This window comes from Vicugna pacos, chromosome 10 (genome assembly GCF_048564905.1).
Source record: "Vicugna pacos chromosome 10, VicPac4, whole genome shotgun sequence".
Classification (NCBI taxonomy): domain Eukaryota; kingdom Metazoa; phylum Chordata; class Mammalia; order Artiodactyla; family Camelidae; genus Vicugna; species Vicugna pacos.
The window spans coordinates 31,331,488-31,353,348 of NC_132996.1; the positions used below are offsets into that span (position 1 = coordinate 31,331,488).

At 48.0% G+C, this 21,861-nt stretch overlaps 1 protein-coding gene across 12 annotated transcripts in view; it reads left to right on the forward strand.

Moving 5' to 3' along the window:
* The window catches only part of SYT9 (synaptotagmin 9), a 293,034-nt gene that overhangs the window by 246,487 nt on the left and 24,686 nt on the right, over window positions 1–21,861 (forward strand). For 5 of the 12 annotated variants that reach the window (XR_012076565.1, XM_072969414.1, XM_072969415.1 and 2 more), the window contains 2 exons: window positions 778–907; window positions 5,765–5,837. Coding sequence is in view for 11 of the 12 variants with exons in the window: in XM_072969414.1 (XP_072825515.1) it covers window positions 778–907; window positions 5,765–5,837 (203 nt within the window). In the remaining variant the exon portion in view is untranslated. The other 7 variants (XM_072969417.1, XM_072969416.1, XM_072969418.1 and 4 more) reach the window with 7 other exon arrangements.

Sequence of the window (21,861 nt, forward strand, 5' to 3'; positions counted from 1 at the left end):
AGAGGGAAAAAGAAAGAGAAGAAGCCTGTGAGTTTGGATCCTTAAGAGCTAAAGGGCAGGCCGTGTCATTCTGGTTATATACAAAAGGCTTCAGACCAAAAACTGTGAAGGAAAAACAGAGACGGTCCAAGGCAGGGACCCATCCAGGGATGTTTCAGAAATCCTAGCTAAGTGTTTAAGGGACTAAGCATCGTTCTACAGTAGGGAACTCAAGCTGGGCCACTGAAGCAAAGCTGGGCTAGGAAGGAAGCAGGGAAGAGTGTGAGAAGACATGTTCTCTAAAGAAAGATCCCAAGAAGACCCAGGAGCCCCCTCCATTCTGCCCTCTTGTAAGTTCAAGGCTACAGCTGCCAAACTCAGAGCTTCTCCCTTACCTGGACTTGATTGCCTGTTGCAGGAGGGGAGCAGCCATTAATACAACAAACTCCTTTCAGATGGGCCCCTTTCCATTACGTGGATTTGGAGGCCTGGAGATCAACCCCATTCCAGAACCAGAGGAGGCGTCATGTGCGTGCATCAGGGGGCTCTCCCAACACAGGGCGCTTGGGAACCAGCTAAGTCATGTCGGGCACGACAGCTGAGGTGTGTGAGGGCCAGACTCTGGTCTTCCTCTCTGTGCCCCCAAGTCCTCATGGCTGTTAAACTTGACCTGTAGATTTGAATTAGGGAATGAAAAGGACCGCCCCTTCCCTAATTCCTCTATCCATTCAATTGAGAAGTTGTTACCCTTACATTACAAAATTTTAGGATAAAAACTATTGTGGACCATTTTCACAGTGTAGGTCACAATGAGATCATCGGCGTGTGTCAAGTAGGCAACGAAGCTGAGAGGCTGGGCAGAGACCACTGGAGTGAAATGCTGTCGTACCCGCGCAAGCCCATCGCGCACTGGCACTCCCTGGTGGAGGTAAGACCTACTCTCGTGCTCCCCTTTGCAGAAGGATAAGTGCTTTACTGTTGAAATGCAGACGCCACCAAGAATGGGAGTGTCCCAGGGCCTGCGGTATCAGTGGCTTTCCCTGGTTGTATTTCCTGAGGCTGTTTGTTGGGGATTGCATTTGTCTGACATGGAGTCTGTGCTCCCCGCCAGTCTGGTGGGTTTTGAATATTGATTGGGAATCATCCCTCGCTTTGATTGTTTTTTAAAAAGTTCAGGATTCTCTTATTTCACGTTGTGGCTTTGGATTGACGTTTGGAGGGCATCTGCAAGATCTGGAGGAGTGTGCACTTCAGGCCGTCATAGAGTGACTTACATCTGCCATCAGAAAGAACTCGAGACTGGGAGAGAGAAGGCCTGGATTCTGAGACTGACTCTAGTATGTGTGATTCTGGGCAAACTGGTTATTATCAGATTCAATTATATATGATTAAAACCCCCAAAACAACAAACCACAGAACGATAAGTGAAATGGAAATTTGTTTCTCTGTTACATAAAAAAAGGTCCAGAGGAAGGTCATCAAGGCTGTTTCAGTGGCTCTGTGATCAACAGAGGTGTAGACTTCTATCTTTCTGCTTCCAGTGCTGTTGTTTTTGTTTTTGTTCTTGTTTTTGTTTTTGAGATCACCTCATTGAACAACATGGCTGCTAAGCTCCAACCATCACATATCTTCCAGGCCTCAGAAAGGTAGAAAGAGACAAGAGCCAGAAGCACACACATTCCTTTTTAAGGGCTTTTCCTTGATGTCTTATGCAACATAGCTACTTACATTTAATTTAGTCACAGAACTTAGTCATGTGGACATGTCTAAATGCAAGGATGGGTGAGAATTTTTTTTTTGATGGGGTGGCAGCATGAAAAACTGAAAAAACAGGCTTCTGTTTGCAAGGTAGAAGAGGACAGTGGATACCTGGAGGCAGTGGGCCATGGTTCTGCCTCCCACCTTCATTCATTAACTCATTCCCCCCCTATTTCCTTCTCATTTATTCTTCCTCCATTCACCCTTCCTCAGTGACTCACTCTCTTATTTACTAACTCACTCTCAAAAATAAATTGTATTCACTAAGTGACATTTCTGTGGGTCAGATGCCGTGTGAGATACAGAAAATACAGATGGCAGAGATTTTTCCTTCCCTTGAAGATCTTATAGACCATGAGAGAGAGAGAGAGGATGGCATGTGAGCCAATCACCAAAGTGCACACTTGTGCGTATCATCATCCACATCAGGTGCCGCTGGAGCACAGAGGGAGGAAGGGTTTGCCCTGCTTAGATGTCTTGCTTGTCTGTGAAGCATTAGTCCCTCCCGCTCTTGGGAAGAGAACTGAGCCCCTGGGAACAGGGACACCAGGAAGCGTGGGTTCCAGGCAGAGAACTTCCTCTGACTCCCCCAGTGCAGGCAGCTCTGTCCTGCAAAGCCATCCTGAGAGGCCAAGACCAGAGCCTCACCGGCTGTGCACTCCGCTGCCGTGGACAGTCGGGTGAGTCTGGTTGACGCACACGTGCCAGGCAGCTTGCGGAGGCAAGAGAGGGCCCAGGGGATGAAGGGACAGCCTTTCTTTGTTGGAGATGATGCTAAAGGGAGAAAAGCAGGACAGGGTTCATGGACTGGTTCTAAGCTTTGGGGCCTCCAGAAGGTATCTTCAAGGGGAGCCTAGCCCCCCCGCCCCAAATTTGCAGGTCGCTGAGGACACCTCTGACCTTGGGCCAAAGAAGCTAAGACACTTTCTTTCCTGGGCTCAAAATTCTAAGATACTTTCTTTCCTGGGCTCAAAATTAATCTCTAAGGGAGACCCATAGAAACTAGGAGCCACTTGAGAAGCAGCTGGGGGGCTGATGCTGCCTGCCGCGTGCTTCACTTCTTCAGCACCTGGTGGAATTCTCAAAGGAGTCCACCTGCGGGCTTGTTAAATTGCCAGAGCCCGTCACCAGTGGTGGCAGTTCAAGCGCATGTAATCGACTTTTTGCCCCCTTACAGGTCGCTGCTGACTTTCATCCTTATTTATAACAATCTGGAGTGTCAAAGCGTGTCAGGCCTCTTGCTTCTCGGGACTCGGGAAACGGGAAAGGAGTGGAGACCGGGGTGTGGCGTGGGGCTGCACCGGTGCTTCTGTCTCGGTGCCCTTGCCGGGGAGTGGCCGTGGGTGGCACGCTGGAGGCTGGGCCCCAGGCGGCGGCGTGTGCACCTTCCGTGAGGGAACCTGTAGAAAGCGGGCCTCGGAGGCTCCCTTCACTGCCCAGAAAAAGTGCTGTGTGACTGGCCGCCTGGGGGACATTCCTTAAGCCCTGAGCGCTTGGCTTATTCAGATCTGCTTTTGACAGTTAAATAAGTGAGAAATAAATGTTTTTAGGGTTAAACCACCGAAACTTGGGAGTCGTTGGTTACAGCAGCTAGAATCACTTTGGCAGATACCAGTCTTTTCTCAACTGTTGCATCAGAACTAAGGCAGTGAATTGGCCCTGACGTGAAGGGCAGACCACAGGAAGCTGTGCCTGCCTTGTTGCGTCCTGTCTCTTTGAAGTCCACGCCCGGGACCTGAGATCCAGCCTGAGATGGGAAGCGATCCTTTCCCTTTGAAGGATAAGCGTGTAATGAGCACAACTGGAGCAATGGTACCAGATGAGATGAAGAACAGGGTCAGGATGCAGGAGGCCAGAGGCCGAGCAGTTGGACATGCTCACTTTGGGCTTGGACGGACCTAGATTCAAATCCATGTGCTGCCACTCAGTTTTTTTTTCCGCTTTCCAAATCTCAGTTCTCTCCCCTCTAACGTGGACGTCATAGGGTCTATCCCACAAGGGTGGTTGTGAGGACTAAATAATCCAACCTGTGTGAAGCACCGTGGCCGGCACGCAGTAAGTGCTCAGTAAAATTCCCAGCTGTGATTGTAATTACGTCTGTCCTGCATTCTGAGAGATCACTGTGGGTCCTCATGGGACTGTCACACAAAGAAAATCGTCCATAATGTCTGTCACAGAGGGAAAAGGAAGGACACCCCCAGCCCCCACATGCTGGTGAGCCATCACCTCAGGCTGGAAGAGGGGGTCATTTTTGACTTTGCCGGATGTAGAGACACATATTGAAGTTCTGTTCTTTCTCCTTTCTTCCTTGGCCTTCAAGATAAGCGGCTGCTATACTGAGAACCTTTGAAAATTTTTGCTTTAAAACAAAAACAGCAATGAAATCCCAGATCTCTGGGTGTATGTGTGTGTGTGTGTGTGTGTGTGTGTGTGTGTGTGTGTGTAGGAATGAATGAAAGAGAGAAAGAGAGGGAGAGAGGATACAGGCTGGTTAGGATTTCGTACAAAGGGAGGCTGGCTTGGCAGAAGCTCCTCGCTTCTAGGGGCTGAGGGCCAGGTTAGGGCTGAACCGTGAGCCCTGCGGAGACCTGGCAGCCTGCTTGGGCTAGCATCCAGTACACCCTGACCTTGCCAGGGCAGGTGGCAGATGGAGTCTTCAAAGCCAATGAGTTCAAAAATCCGTTTCTCTCCCAGGGATTCTGCATGGCTTCACTGTACACGCAAAGGTCAGCCAGCTCCCCCTCCCTTTTCTCTCGGTGATGCCAGAGGCTTGGGAAGCTGTGTGAACTCCCTCAGAGCAGGCTGCCTGGGGCCTGGGGACAGGAGCCTCCCTGCCCTGGGCCTCGGGAGATGACAGAGCTCTCGAGGCTCCCCCTATAGCCCCCTCCTCTGCATATCCAAGAGAGGATGGTGTTGGCCTGGCGGTATCCCAGCACCCTTCCACCCTCTTGCATGTGGAGCTGACCCCTCATGAGCTCGGGGGAGAGTAGTAGAAATAGTTCCAGGTTTTCATCGCATCCGTGTGCAGTGCTGTGTCACCTCTGGATTAACGAGTAGTAAAGTTGGTTTGATGGGAAGACCAGAACACAGACACCACTCAGTTAAATCAATTTCTACTTTTCTAAAAGAGGTAGAATCAGATCAGAATACACAGTGAAGCTCAGCACCATTTCCCTGATTGATAGAGGTGCAAGATTCTGAACCTCAAAGTGCTACTCAAGGGGTGCTCAGGTGTGGGTAAGTCTTCCTCTCTCCAAACTCAGCCTTTTATGTGTGCATAACCAGGGGCTGGTGGGGCACATTACACCCTGACGTGAACAGAAGCCTCATCAAGCACCCTCTGTCTCTTTAAGGGTATAACTTAGAGCTATAGAACTAGAGCAAATGTCATTCCCCAGATTTGACTGGGAGCCACGTTAGCAGGCCCTTTAAACCAGCTCTCGATATTATCCATCAAGTGCCCAGCAGAGCCCACCTGGAACCTTTGAGGTCCACACATTTCCAGGAGAGAGCATCTGATTGCCCACGTTGGGTTAAGTGTCCACCTCAGTCCAGTTTACAGGAGGTCAAGGGTCATGGAAAGGTGACCCAATTCCACTCCAGCAGGAGAGTTGACAATAGACTTCTCAAGAAGGGTCCTGGCAGGACAGCGAAATGGACACAAGTGAACCCAGCTGCTTCCCAGTGGATTTTGAAGTGAGGGATTTGGAGGCTTTAACACTCCAGGACAACTGTTCTTCACAACATATAAGTCATATCATGTGGTATTTGTCTTTCTCAATCTGACTTACTTCTCTCAGTACGATAATCTCTAGGTTCATCCATGTTGCTGTTAATGGCATTATTTCATTCTTTTCATGGCTGAGTAATATTCCATTATATATATATACCACAACTTCTTTATTTAAGCATCTGTCAGTGGACATTTAGATTGCTTCCATCTCTTGGTTGTAAATAGTGCTGCTGTGAACATTGGATTGAGGGACTCTCTGATCACTGACCTCCTATTATTTGCCTCAATTTGCAGGAACGTATAGCACTGACTCCTTTGCATGGAACAGCACAATTCAAAGAATGGAAATGCTATCCCTGTCACATAGGTATTGAATTAATATTTGAGCAGTGAATGAGAGAATGAATGAATGAGACATATAATGAAAGCAGTTGGGTTCCTTTAGTTCTGAAGTTCCACAATTTCCCACTCAAGGAAGTCTGAAGTAGAAGTCAGTCTGGAGGAAGATGTAAAAGGTATTGAGACTGAATTTACAGTGGGCTCTTCAAATGGAGATGGTCCTTTTTAAGCTCCAGGCTTTGATACCTCTCTCCATTTAGGAGAAGACATGAAAAGGGGCCATTCGTTTCTTACCGTGGTTCCCATGAGCTGCCCTCTGATGATGGTTGGTTTGCATTTTAAGTGCAGTTGAGAAATATTCAGAAGAATAACTTAGGCGCCTTAGTAAATCATGAGGGTCCCCTCATGCTGATATGCACAGCCAGGTTGTAGAGTACTTCATTCATAAGAGACAGAGGAAGCAGAAACCACAGACATCCCTCTGGTGAATGACAGACCGCTGCGCCCTGAACAAGGACTGATCAGGAGGTGACAAGGACATTAGGCCACAAGTTGACTTTTCTCACCAGGGAAACATTTTAGCAGCAGTTTTACATCAGGCAATGATTCGCTCCACCTACCTGTGAAGATAAAAAAGAGAAAAATAATGGGAAAGCATTTGGGGGATAAAATAAAGGATGTATAATTGAGATTTTTTTCAAAAAATAAACTATTTTTATTGGGATTTAGTGTGCCAATATCCATAAACACCTGCAGAGCCACTGAAGCAAAACTGATTGCCAAGAATATAAAAATGTGCTACATGTTTGGGAGCTGAAAAACACGCACCAAACCTGTTAGAATCTGTGCCCATTGATATACGTGGCCAGAATGCAGTTTGGACTGGTGGGCATGGTTAGTGTTAATGGGGCGTTGTGTTTCCAGTTTATAGAGGGAATAGTCAGCATACAAAGCCAAGGGTATTTAGTATTTCCCAGGCAGGTCTTCTTTCTTGTATAGAATTATCTGGTTTAAAAAAAAAAGATGCTAAGCACTTTCTCATCTTCAGCTGGGATGCAAAACCAGTGACTCTTCCAAAAGTTTATAGACATAGTAATCGTACAAACCATGGGGCGTTAAGGTAAACATTAGAGGTATAAAAGGTAATAACCGTGTGTTGGAAAATAATGTTTCTGTCTGAACAGAAAGTCAACTGCATCTTGACTCTCCTCACATTCACAGATGACCTTGCCCCAGCAGGCCCTGCTGGGGAACATTCCGAGGCACACTTGAACAGTTATTAGATAAGGTGGTTAACAGTGGGCTTGAGCCTTCAGCAGTGCCATCTCCAGGAGCGGCATTCAGAGGTGATTGCTAATACTATGGGCTGATGAGCCAATTCTTCTTCCATCAATGAAATGAACTAGAATTGTTTATGTCAGCCTCTGAAAGAACCACAGTGTCTGGTGATCCTCTGTGGGCAAGAGAGTACTTCCCGGGTTAAGGGGCCCAGGGCAAGGGTGGATCATCCTGGCAGAGTATGGGGGACATCTGGAAGGCCACTACGCCTGGAAACGAGTCTTTCAGGAGGTGTGTCTGTTGAATGCTGTCTCCCAGATATCAGCAGAACAGCCTGTTGATAAGACAGAGTGGAGGTGACTTCTTACCTGGTGATGGAAGGGGAAGGCCAGAGTCTGATTTATTGATATTTTGAAGGATGATTTAAGGAGGGTCTTTCAGTGTGGCTAGGGGGACAAAACAGGGGATGGGAGGCTTGGTTAGGATCAGGTGAAGATCTTGATATAATAGTTTAGGTGAACACAACAAGGTAAGGATTTCAAGGCTGAGATTCAAAGAGTTTTGGGATGTAAACTATTTGGGGTGCTCTCTAAGGAAAAGCTGGTGGTCTTTTGGGAAGTACCCATAATGAGCAATAATGTTATCTGCAACTTTTATCTATCTTGGCAAGAGTCTCTGGGAACAGTACAGTTATATTACTGAAGACAATGGAACAGTAATATCAAGCTAAGGTAGAGTGCATTCTGTAGACAGCTAGCTGGGTTGGGGTCGGTGGCTTTAGTTCTCATGCCCCAAGAACACAAAGCAGAGGGAGAGCTGACAAGGATCCTGCCTGGTTCTGCAAGTACCTCACAGACAGCAGGAATGTTTGTTAGTTGCCCATTTCTGATGGCCCTGACTTCTGATTTGGGATTCTAGGGAGTCAGGCTCCATCCTTGGCTCCAGTAATGGAACTATGATCTAGTCCAAGCTAAGCCAGTCAGTCCAGCCATGGAGATTAGCACTGCATAAGCTGATTCAGTCAGAGAGTATTACAGAACATTCGGTGTGAATGCTTGGACAAAGATGCTCTCTCTGTCTTTCCTATTGGATGTAAACAAAGAAGCATATACCGCAGGAGCAGCTTTTCCCACTTTGGACCTCTAGAGGAGCCAGAGTTAGGGTGAAACCAACCCTGGGGTTTGCAGAATAAAGAAGTAAAAAGAATCCAGACCCTCAGTCATATGGTTGAGTTGCTGGATCCAGCCTCTCCTGAATATGATGTTACCTCTGACCTTTATGAATATGTAAGTATATAAATACCCTTTGTTTTGTAAGCACTATGAGGTAGGATTTCTTGAAGCAGATAAGCAGGTTTTTTGAAACAAAAATATCTGGGTCACAGGCAAACACCCACCCCAGTGTTCCCTTGAAGTGAAGAGAACCATTCTCAGAGCTGTCATGAGATCAGCTCATCTCTCTTGTTCACTTGGGTGTGTCCAATACCTACGAAATGGCACATTGTAGACATTCAGTAAAGTTTTCCTAGTGAAACAAATTGTTGATGTTTGGTTCATGAGCTTGTGTGTTGAGACAGTTGCGGCCAAAAGAGACTTGGCTCTTGATGACATGCAATTACCGTATAAAGTGAGGGGGGAAACTGCTTTCCTTTAGCATTTATGTCCTGTTTTTCCAAAGGGAAAATCAAGCCCTGCGTGGATTTGTAGGACCATGGACAGCTCCCCGTCGTCTGATGGCTTTGTTGGGTTGATAAAGGCACAGTTCCTCAGGAGTAAAGATGGGTCACACGACTGTCCTTTGCCATCAGTGTCTCCTACCATGTGCAGCATTTCATTTGTGTAGAATGGGAATGAAAATCTGTACTCTTTTAATAACAGTATTTTGGCTACTCTAATGTGATCTTTAATCTTATGCTTATTTACTTTATTTTTATTTACAAGCTAAAAAGCTCAATTGTATGTTTAAAGTCTGTCATCTGTAGTGGTAGGATTACATATTTCCCCCCATTTTAAATAAAGTTCAGAATGTGAAATGTGGTGAATTGATCGTTGAAATGCTTAAAAATAAGGAAAGAGGGTTTTTAAAACAAGGGGAACTTTGCAAATCATTGAGCAATTACATAATGCAATCTTACCTCTTAAGTGTAGGGTATACTATCGCGAGTTGGGCTCAGACTGTCAGAAAGAGAAGCAGTTATGAATGAAGAATAGGAAAACAAAGGTGTGATTTTTTTTTCCCTGCGTGGCTGAGGATCTGAATGGAGCTGCTTAAATACTGTGCATACTGATAATAAGTGTCCAGGTTGAAAAAGTTAACTAGAGAAAGGTCATAAATCCAATCAAGACAGCAAATGCCATCCAGAGGGATTAAGACTGATGAAAATTAAACAATGTAAACATTCTGGGTTTTCCTTCCTGTTATGAATGCTTAATGAAGTCTCTGAAGGGGGCCTGGAGACTTGGATCCACAGTGCTTCTTGTTAGGCCCTGTCTGCGGCTCCCTCCTTTTTGACTGGAGTCGGGGCCACACTGGGGAGCAGAGCTGAACTGGAGCAGGCAGCACCTACCCGTGAGGGGGAGATGGGCCTGGAGGAGTTGGCCTGGCTGCAGACGGGTCTACAGAGTCCCTCATCGGGATACTGGAGCTGAGCGTCTGGTGCCCCCGTCTTAGATTTGGAAGCTTCCATCCAGGGGTAGTGAGTGGGGCCCCCCAGTGGCAGTGACTGTGGCTGAAGATCGAGCCTCTAACAAAGGAACCAAGAGACAGGCAGGGGTCAGGGTGGGCTCCTGTGTTAGAGAGAGTGACAGCAGAGCTCTTCATGCAAACTTTCAGGATCAAGGTGGGATCCAAGCAGGATCTCAGCTTGGCAGGCTGGCTCAGCCTAGTGGTAGAGGTGGAGGGTGTGGAAGTTGGACTCACTTGGACACACAAGGTCCAGGGATGAGTTGACAACCCAGGCCCTTGGCTGTGGAAGGTTTGTCATAGGAGCCAGAAGCCTGGCAGGACAGCTCTGCTTCTCCAGCCCACAGGGTCAAGTCAGCACTGTCTTCATAGGTTAGTAGCTGGGGGTGAGACAGTCTGATCTTTCACAGGCATTAAAAATGTTATGTTCTTTAAAGTGGCAGAATGTCCATTCCCAGTCAGTGCTAACGGCTCTTATCCTACTGCTTAAAAATAATGTCACCCTTCATTGCCTTTTTAAGTCTGGCGCCAAAGTACCACGTGAATGCGGGCTTACCTCAAACTGAATCTTATCAGGGATAAGGATCCAGGGATCCTTGCAGAGAAAGAAATAGTAACTCTGAAAAACATGACATTCTTAGGATAACAAGAGAAAATCAGGGATACTGCCATTGGTCACACTGATGCGTCCAACAGAGTCTAAGCCATCACACCCGGTGCACCTTCCTCTTCACCTCTTCCTGCTTCTCTCACATGTCAGTAGGCACCGAAGAGTTAACAGTGAAGGCCTTGAGACATCTGCACTTTGTTAAGGGAAATAGCTTTTAGCTCCAGCTGCTGCTGCCAGACAAGATGCTTGAAAGCAAGAAAGGAAATAATAAGAAAGAAAAGGACTTTTGAATCACATGGGAGTCTTCAAGGGCTACTCAGCCGAGAAGATGCTCCTCTTACTGCTTCAAGCCGACGGTTCTCTAAAGCACCCCTCACCCCCCCACCCAGATGTAGCTTCCTTCACTGCCTTTACAGGTTGTGTTCGAGTTCACAGGGGCCCAGGGGACGGCCTTGCTGGGTCTGGACCCCTTGGTCCAGGAACAAGGGACAGGGTAAGAACAACAGCACTGGGACGGCAGCACTAAGCCCTGCGCTGTCGTCGAGGTGGATGACTCTGAACTTTGGGAGCGTCCTTGAGCAATGGCGGACAGAGACTCTTAGAACTCTGGTTAGTGGACCAGCTGCCAAGACTAGAGGGCACTCCATGAGCCAGGAAATGATGGGGAACCAAGGCTATGAAAGAAAAAACAGATCTGGACCAGACTCAGGGCTGCACCCATTCCCATCCAGAAAAGAGGGCTTAGAAGGGAAGCCTGGGCCCCTCCACCACCACCACCCCTCCATGCTCAGAGACCATTCGGTGGCCTCTGTGTGTGTAAGGCTCTGTGTTGCTGAGTGAGGGGTGCCTGCTGAGCAGCTGCTGGGTGGGGTGGGGTGGGGGGAAGGTGGTAGAAGGGGCCTTCCACGTGGTTGAAGAAACTGACAGAAGCGTGGGTTTGGGAGCGAGGGTGCTGGAGGGCAGCCAGCCACAGGGAAAGGAGCTTGGTATTGGGAGAGAAGTGAGTGAGGGCAGCAGGGAAATAGAAGACATTTAAATAAGATTTAGAATAAGTTTCGCCTGCAGGAGACAAGTTCACCTTCATAGCTCCAGGAAATCTTCAGTAGAATTGATGTGGATTTGCATTTGGATTGTAATTAGGAGAACTTGCTGAGTCTGTCAGACTGGAGGGTCCGGGAGGGTCCTACAAGAGTCTAGATCATTTGTAATCTGCTGGTCACATGCATCTAGATATGTACACATTTAAGTTCATTCTTAGCAAACTTAAGCAAACACCTAAAGGCTTAAATTCATTGCTTAACAGAGCACTGTGCAGTTTGGGGAGGTTTTTTGTTTTTTTTTTCTGAATTCTTTCCTGAAGTTAAATCTAATTTTGGAACTGAATGTGTAAAACAGATAAAGGCAAGAGTTACTGTGTTCGAAGCAGACAAAAATCGAGGAGAGCAAATTCATTTAATCAAAGAGAAAGCCGTGACCCAATTAAACTTCCTGGTGGACTAACCGAGTTGTGCTGCATTGGTGTCTAAAAGGGAGGGGAACCTACTGCTGGCTCTGCCGCTTAGAGCTGCGTGCTTAAGTGACTGCCTAATCTCTCTGAGGATCAGTTTCCTCCTCCCTAAAATGGGGCTGGTAGTACCTAGCTTTAAATACCTGTTGTGATTAAATGATATAACATGTACAGAAGTTGCCTGCATAGTATCTGCCAACGAGAGATGCTCACTGAGTACTAATTGAGCAAGTAGGAAAATACAATTCCACCCAGCTTTTCAGTTACTCACTTTTTAATAGTATTTTTAACTTTATTTTTTTTAATGGAGGTACTGGGGATTGAACTCAGGACCTCATTCATGCTAAGCGTGTGCTCTGCCACTGAGCTATACCCTCCCCACTTCAGTTATTCATTTTTGATGATACTGCTGCAGTGCAGAAATAAGGCTAACTCTTCTGGGGTTATTCCAAGTTTTCCATCTCTCTGGCTTTGGGAATTTCCAGCGCTTCGGGGAGACTTAGAAGGCAGGGTGTAGCACAACATTCCATGAAGTGCCCACGGAATAGAACAGTGTGCCTCAAATGCCTCAAACACTGATTTACAGTAAGAAGTACATTTTACATCACAACACATACACGTATGCAGATATAAAATGGAAACCAAAGTTTCATGAAATACGTGATTCCATGTGATGCTTTTTTGGAAAAAAATTTTATTCCATTAAGAAAAAAGAATACTGGTCACAACCATTAAATTGATTTCACAAACCCAATGATGGGTCACGAGCTACCCTCTGAAAAACTGAAATAAAGGATACGTACTTCTAGAAAGGCCAGTGGAATTTTGATGCCGTGTGGGAGTATTAAGAGGAAGTGTGGGATCGTAACCAACTGCATGCATTTTTAGGGCCATTCAGAACACGTTTCCTCCAAAAGACCAGAATTCTAGACTTCTCATCACGTCTGTTCGTCTGGAAGCACCACCACCCCTTGGTTGCAGCGTCTCTGTGTAAGGTGTTGCACGCCTGGGTTTATGTTGCCACATTTGCATGACCACAAATTGATTATTTTTATCACAAATATTTTAACCTTCTGGTTTGAAGCTCTGCTCCACCTTGCAATGCTTAAAGAGCACAGAGATACCAACTGTGTGTTTATAATTGAAGAGGGATGTGGGGAAAAGCCACAGAAGGAAGGAATGGCGATTCTTGTTGGATGTGCGGGTCGCTGCTGTGAAAGGGTTCCATGCAATAACGCCCCACGCCGAGTGCTGCCCTCCTGCCGGGTGCAGGGTACTGTCCTAAGTCCTGAGGACACAGTGCCTGCCTCCAAGGAGTCGGTGGGGGAGTGTGACAGTAAATTGTGTAACTTGTCTTTTCAAAATGTGTATAGGAACATAGATGAGGGAGTCCCCAAACACCCGTTGGGGAAGGGTGGTGGTGACCAGAGGGGCATGATGACCCACTCAGGCAAGCTCTAGAAAGTGAGTAGGAATCCTCCCATTGAGCAAATAGGAAAAGGCATCTCAAGGAGAAAGATGAGCACATTCAAGGGCATGAAGAAGTGAAAGAGAAGGGCTGGTGTCTGGGACACCAGAGAGTTCAGGATGACAACTGTATAGAGTACACAGGGGACGGAAATGTAGCCAAAGAGGGAAAGAGAGGCTTGTTCAGGCACGATGAGGGATTTGAACTTTCCACTGGGGCACTAAGGGAGCTTTGAAGGGATTTTATGAAGGACTGAGCATGCTCACACTGCTATCTGGAGGAGCGTGGGCTGAGTGGTCAAGGTGAACAATGCTTGGGCCTGAAGAGGACTGAAGTAGAGGTGGGGGATAGGTGGGAAAGGATCCCTTTGTGAAGGGTTATGAAAGGTCAGGGAGAGGAAGGAGTTCAGGATGATGACCAGGCCACTGTGTTGACCAGATGGACGGCCCTAGCGTCTGCTGAGCTGCGGGACAGCAGAGGAGGGACAGGGTGTTAGGGGCAAGGGTGAGAGAGGGGGAACTGATAAGGAGAGGAGAGATCACAGCGGTGCGGTATGTGCTAAGAGCAGTAGAATTTGACCAACGATACCATTCACTTATTCCCTCCCAAAAGATGCTCTTCTGGAAGATAAATTGCGATTTTAACCCTCCACCCCTCATCCACAGACGCGCACACTGGGGGCTCCTAGCTCCTACCCTTTTCTCAGCTGACGGCCAGTCCAATTCTATTCTGGGCCTGCGGCCACAGGAAGAAGGCAGATTGGTTTAAATGGAAATGCCCATAATCTGCTGACAAAAGGCTAATTAGCCTGCATTCTAAGCCCCGGATCCCTCGGGGAAGAGCATGTCAGAAAGTGAGGAGCAGAATGGAGCAGAGCCTTCTGTGAATTAAAGGAGGTTGCAGGCTTTCTCGCGTGGCCTGTGACTCAAGATTAGAGGGTCCGGGCTCCACCGTGACCCCGCGGTGAAGAGAAGGGACCTGGGTTCAGACAGGCAGGCTCTTCCTGTTCCAGCACTCTCCCTGCTGAGCCTGGCAGTGAGGACTGGGGGAAAGAATCTGGACCAGCAGTCATGAGGGCACTCAGACACATGGGTGTCCTCTGAATGAGGAGTGGAGGGGAGTACAGACTGCGTCACGCTGAGACGGGCCACGTCAGGTCACAGAGCAGGCCGGGACAACAGGAAGGCTCAGCAAAATCTGTTCAAATCAACTGCAAATTAAACTGTCTGATATTTTGAAATCATCCCGCAACAGTCTGCCCCACTGCTCCAGAATCCTCCACTGTGTTGAGAAGGACAGGATGCTCCAGTGCTCTCCTGCACACGGCGTGGCTGGGCCGGCTCCCCTGAGCATGCAGGTCTGTATGTCTCGCTCTCCTGGAGGGGAGAAGCCTCAGCAGAGCTGCGGTATCTGAGGGTGTCCAGGTTGGAGGCAGACAAGACGTGAGGAACCAGAGCTAATGAACACGGACAGTTCCTCCCAGTTTCTTGACCAAAACGGGAAGGCAGTTCAGGCCAGTTGCTAAAAAAGGATAATGGATTTCAAGAGCAGGATTTTTCAGTAGGGAGGGCGAGATGGAAGAGACAAGAGAGACAGAGGATAACTGATGTGTGAGCTTTAACCTAGAGACACGTGGGCCCGGGCCCATGCCCAGCTCTTCTCACCGAGCACACAGGATGGCCCTCCCCCTGTCTCGGGCACAGCGTGGCTCTATCTCGTCCTGGTGGCCTGTGGGAGCAGGTCTTACTCCACAGACGGGGTTAGGAGTAGCATGGGGCTGCTCTGGGTACAAGGCAGGGCACCCAGCATCCATGCCGGGCCTCTTACCACCTCCCCCACTGGCCAGAGTGGAGGCCCAGACAGCCTTCTGCCTCCTCTCTTCCTGCGTCTCTAGGTCCCCAGGTCTCCTCTGCATACTTACCGCACACTCCGGTGTCCTGGAAGCAGCTCAGCCCTCTTCCAACCTGGCTCAGCCTTGAAAGGGCCTCTTTGTCTACCCGGATCCTGCCGGGCTTTTCATGCATCCAGCAGCTGCTCTTATTCTGTCATCAGCTTTGATCAGATTGTCTGGAACAACCCAGCCTCTTCCCAGTACCCTGCAGTTTGCAGCTGCGCCCCTCAGATCAGAGCCCCACTCCTTGTCATCCTGTGCCCCCGATGTCTCACCCCTGACACCTGAATGGACGTGCCACACCCCTGCTGAGACCTCACCTCTGATTCCCACATCAGCCCTTGAAGCAGAAGCTTCTTCCCGTGAAGACCCCTCCTCCCAGCTCTAATTCACAGCCCCTACCTCCATTCACTTCCAGCAAGTCCAGCTGTGGACAGTCTGAGCGTTGATTCTAAAGTATTGGAGGGCCCAACACTGATGCAAGAAGCCACCTCTCACGCTCAGAATGCCAACACTCACTCTGTCCTTTCGGCCTTGGTCAGACAAACTCCAAGACATTCAGAAGGATGAAGCAGCCTGAAAAATATTCCTAAAAAGTCTGCCTCATAGAGAGGACAGAGTTCCAGGAGAGAATGGAGGAAACTATACAGGCCAGCTGAGGCCTGGAGGCATGCACACACCACAGAAGAGAAGGAAGGTCACCGTCCCTGCTGTTCCCTGATGGTGTGAGACCTTCACCTAGAACGTGAACCTAAGCCTTCTGGGAAGGTTTTCAGGACACAAGGACAAGGAGGTGAAGGGGAGTCCGTGCTAGAGCGGAGGGCAGGCTGGCAGGAAAAGGAGCCTGTCCGATCTCCTGGAGGCTCGAGAGTGCTGAGCTCTACCTGCCAGGGCTGCAGTGAAAGTGTTTGAAGGGAGTGGACCCCCAGGCTGGGCCACAGGACTTACAGGAACGCTCATAAGTCAGAATACAGGCTCGGGGGTGACCGGTGAAGCCTCCAGCCGAGGCTGGAGAGGCTGGGCAGACAGACTTCAAGGTGAGCCTGAGATGAGACTAGCAAACAGGAGGGCAGGGTCAGGACACAGAGCAGAGGAGAGGCAGAGCCCTTCAAGGGAGTTGCCTGAGCACGTTACTCCCCATGCTGCCCCATCTCAGCCCCACTGCATGCACTCACACCTCTGCCCCCTATATCTGTAGAAGAGGCTGTCCTCACCACTGAGGTTCATAAAATGTAACCCTGGCCACAGATGATGGGACCCAGAGGGTCACATGCTCCCAGCAGCCAGTCTGTGGGCTGCCCAGTGACTCGTATCACTGATACCCCAAGGTGGGTTAGGTCAGTCAGATACTACCCCTGAACTTGGTAGCTACCAAGAAATGAGGCATCAGCAGACCCATGAGATAAAGATTAGAGGTCTTACTTGGCTGTGAAAAAAACTCACAGTAGAAGTACACTGAAATTATAGTGAATGGAAATATACACAGTAGCAGATTAAGAATCCAATCGGTGAAAACAGGAGAGAACAGAGAAGTCTCATTAATAGCAGACCAGAGCCAACATCCAGAAGTTCTGACACTGACATTCCAGGGGTTACCTTGGACCCAGAACAAAACTCCTGCCTGGTTCCCTTACCATCATTCCTGCTCTTGAACTTCACTGAGGGTCCATTTCTGTAGTTGCCCCAAGAGTGCTTTTACAATAAATCATGGCCACCACCCCTAGCTAAACTTCTTCTGAGCTACCTTGAAGATGTCTCTGTTCCTTGCAGCCTGGAGCCTGACCAGGACACCTGTGGACTTAGGATGCCCAGGAGGACATTTGGGGGCTGTTGGATCTGAGCCACTCTATTCAAGTTTGCATAGTTTGCCACACTGTAGGTATGCTTAAGATGAAACCTTAAAATGGTGGGACTGTCTCTGAATAGGAAAGAGGCTAGAGTGAGCAGAACAACAGAAGTAGAAATGAGATTCATCCCATTGAGAGGAGGCCAGAGTTTCTGGAAAAGAACCACAGATGATGGAGAAACCTAAGAACGCGGGTGTGAAGAAAGCTGCTTGGAGGGAAGCTTGAAAGACCCTAGTTGGTGACTCCCTTTCATGGGGCATAGAGCAGCTGTGCATGGACCACAAAGATGCCTTCCCCATGGTGAGGAAGGTGTATCAAAGAGTCAGCCGAAACTGGGCAAACTCACTACTGCTCATGGCCATAGGCAACCCACTCAGAGCAAACGTGGATGCATCTTCAGACACAATGATTTGGGGGTAGAAAATGGAGAACACAGGTGGTATTTTCATCACTTCTTCCCATCGCCCTTTGGAACTCTGGAAGACTGAGAAAAAGCCCAAAGATCAACAAATGCCTCAGAAGATCAGGCTGATGTTTAGCTGAGGCTGTGAACTCTTAGCTTCACATATCAGAAGAAACCATTCTTAGCCAAGCATGCAGACGATCTTAAAGAGAGGCGGGAAACTGATGATTGATGAGTTAGTCCCTTAATGCAAGGGAAATGACACAACAAGACAGATAATCCCTGAGACCCGTTGTTATGAATGATATTAAGTGGGATGTCGAAAAAAGAGTTTCAGGACAGGCGGTGTCACAGGAGGGAAGACCAGAAGCCCAGCTGTCAGTGGCCCGAGGTGTCCTGATGCCTCCCACACAGAGAACAAACACGAACCCAGAGCATGTCAGCAGACACCCAAGCTTGTCAACCGACCACTTAGAAATGGGCAGATTAACGCGCTGCGCCTACTTGGGAAACTGTGCATCCGAGGCTGAGACGCACTGAGAAGCAGGTGTGTGGGGCTTAGCAGACATGAGCCCCCTGTGGGAGTACCACAGGTAGAGAGGTGATGCTCTCCTGAAACAAGTCCTGCATGAGTGCAGAGGCACAGTCTCATTGTGGGGAGAAGCTCACTGAGAAGACAGTCCCTGGAAATCTTTGGTTGAAAACATAGGATCTGACAAGCTCCTGAGTTGCTTTGCTGGCAGGATAAATCAGAATACTCTTCATGCAAAGAACAGAGGGATGGGGGAGGGGCAGATGAGGGGTATAGGATTAAGAGACACAAACTACTGTGTATAAAATAGATAAGCAACCAGGATATAGTATAGGGATTATAGCCATTATCTTATAATAACTTTTAATGGAGTATAATCTATAAAAATGCTGAGTCACTATGCTGTACACCTAAAACTAACAGAGTATTATAAATCAACTATACTTCAATTAGAAAAAGAACAGAAATCCTGACACAAACTGGATTAAAGAGTGAGAAAATGTATCACCTGACGAAGGAGTCAGAGTTGGGATGGGGACTGAGGGCTATAGATTCAGGGGCTCATGGTGGGGTCAAGGTCATGGATCTTTCCAGGCTGCTGGGCCAGCCCTCCTTTTTGATTCATCTTCAGGTTGGAGGCGAGATGGTTGAAGTGCTAGGCATTGCATCCAGATCTGAAAAGGACCAGAGGAAAATGCACTTCCTGAAGCTCTCTATCAGGAGCAAGGAAGAAATTTCTCAAGTCTCCAAAAGGCTTTCCCCTTCCGTGTCATGGCCAGCAGTATGCCAATTTTTATGTCCATCATTAGCAAGAGAAATCAGATTATGTGGGCCAAATAGGTCCAGTCCTGGAGATGGATCCCTTCCCCGAGATGCCTAGGTGCATGGGGTGAGGTGGGAACCTGGGTAAATTCAAGGTTCACTTAGGAAGAAGAAAATGGGTGGATGTGTGGTGGGCAAGTGATTAACAGTGTACTTCACAAGGCATCTTCTGATAAATGTAGACAGTCAGAAAAAGTATATATCAAAATGAGGACAAGGTGGGAAGGGTACAGCTCAGTGGTAGAGTGCATGCCTAGCATGCTCAAGGTCCTGGGTTCAGTCCCCAGTACCACCACTAAAAAAATAAATAAACCTAACTACCGCTCCCCTCAAAAAACAAAAACAAAACATATTTTTTTTTAATGAGGAGAAGGAGAAAGAAAAGATGTCAAAAAATAACTCTTTTGCAAAGTAGAAGTAATGAGACCCTCAGGAAAACTACCGGAGAGACTAAGGCAGTGAAGGCGTGTTTAGATATGGTCAGATTCTACCATAAGCTTTAGAATAAAGATTTTCCAAACCTCGGAAGGGAAAATAAAGGTGGACATTTTCCATTGTTGGGAGCCTGGATGGAGAGACTTGGAAAATTTGAAAGGCGCCGTAGAATGCTCTTCTGACTCTGCAGTTGGAAGTGACAGTAGGGAGGCACTCAGAGAAACGCAGTTCCTGATGTTCTACACAGATGCGTAGGAAAGATGAAGAGGGAAATGCGGTCTTACCTTTTCTTACGACCCGGTATCTCTCAGCACCACCCTGCCCCTCTGCAGCACTTCCGCTGTCTAGAAACATGAACTTTGCCTGTTTCTCCACTTCCCTGAGGAGCGCACTCCAGTCCTGAGCCTAGAAGTCTGCTCCGTCTGTGCTGGGAAGCTGGGCCTTTTCAAGGAGCCATGTACTTGATGCAGGGCCACAGGTGTGTCACAGCTAGGAGGCTGTGAGCATCGGGCAGCAAGTTGCTTTGGTTAAAATTACCTGACAGCATGTGCCTCTTCATAATCTCCTGGGCTAAGGACTCCCAAAGCTACTGATCCTCGTAGCATCCCAAAGGCTTGTGTCCTGCCACCTGGGTTTGCCAGCCGCGTCCCATCCACCAAGCCCAAAAGACCTTCCCCTGATTTGGAGGACACCATTTTCCAACCTGGGCAGAATCCCTTCTTCAGAGTGACATGAATACCGTCCCCTCGTCCCCCAGTAATATGCATCTCACCTCCAGCTGTGAGTCCCCACCCCTCCCCTGATGTCTGCAACTCTGGACTCTGTCATCTGTCGTTTTCTAGCCAGTTCCAAATGGCTCAAGCCGACGTAGGCAGGGCAGCGGATCAAGTCTGGATCCCAAGGCTTGCCAGACCAGCAGCCCTGGCTGAGAACCTCTCCAGGTGAGGGCTGATCCAGGTCGGCAGGACACCGTCCTGCTCCCCACCTGTCACCTGTCACTCCTCTGTACCTGCCCTCAGTCCTCCAAGGACAGTCCACCTAGAGGAGAGCTCTTCTTCTAAGGCCCCAGGGCTCTGCCAGTTCCCACATCTCAGGGGGACATTCAGCGCATCCTTCACAAAACCAGCCCTACTGTGGTCTTGGCCCTCTCTCCTGAGCCCAAACCAGGGTGTAAGATGATGTGAGCCCGGACTCTCAGAGTGTTTGTCAGTTAAGGGCCGGAGTCAAAGCCAGGGGTAAGTCTGGGGACCCTGGGGACGCTCAGCACGGGGCTTGCCCTGCCAACACGCGGCTCTAGACCACTTACTTCACCTGTGATCCTGACATCAGCTCCCTCTGCACCTCGACCCCAGCACTGGCCACCAGCCTCTCTAGCTCCCCACTCAAACTGCTCACCCTCCTTTATGATGCTGGGCTTCGCTGGACTTCTGTCAGCAATTTTCTCCAGTCTTGGTGCTCTCTCCTAATACTCACGTGGGTCATAGGACCCAAGTCATCCTCTAAAACAGGCCTCTGCCATCAGCTCTGCTACCCTTTGCTGCCCTCTTCTGGCCACTGGAGTCACTGCAGGTAACCCTTTAGCGCTCTGATGACTTCACTGATGTGTTCATTTTTTTTTTTAATTGAAGTATAGTTGATTTACAATGTTGTGTTAGTTTCTGGTGTACAGCACAGTGATTCAGTTATATATATATATATACGCTTTCTCATATTCTTTTCCTTTATGGTTTATTACAGGATATTGAATATAGTTCCCTATGCTATACAGTAGGACCTTACTGTTTGTCTATTTTATATATAGTACTGTATATCTACTAATCCCAAACTCCTCATTTATCTCTTTTCTTCTCCTTTCCCCTTTGGTAACCACAAGTTTGTTTTCTATGTCTGTGAGTCTGTTCCTGTTTTGTAAATAAGTTCATTTGTGTCCTTAATTCTTTTAGATTCCATGTATGAGTAGTATCGTATGGTATTTTTCTTTCTCTTTCTGGCTTGCTTCACCTAGAATGCTGATCTCTAGGTCCATCCATGTTACTGCAAATGGCATTATTTCATTCTTTTTTTATGGTTGCGTAGTACTCAGTTGTGTATATATATACCACATCTTATTTATCCAGTCATCTGTGGATGGACATTTAGGTTGCTTTCACATCTTGGCTATTGTAAATAGTGCTGCTATGAACACTGGGGTACATGAATCTTTTCAAATTAAAGTTTTCTCTGGATATATGCCCAGGTGTGGAATTGCAGATCATGTGGTAACTCTATTTTTAGTTTTTTAAGGAACCTCCGTACTGTTTTCCGTAGTGGCTGCACCAATTCCCGTTCCTCACGTACTCATTCTTAAACGCATTTTTAGGGCCGCTTCGTAGCGTGCAATGTGTGGACACAGGACTCAGCGATAAAAATACATGGTGCTCGCCTTGCACAAGCACAGAGTCTCCCGAGGAAAAATGGAGAGAGAGAGAAAATGAATGAATATGAAGGGATGGGAGTGGGAGTGAATGAATTTCAGCATACCCCTGTGAACCTAGATTTGCTCAGCATTCCACAGACTCCCCTGCCTAGCACCTTCAC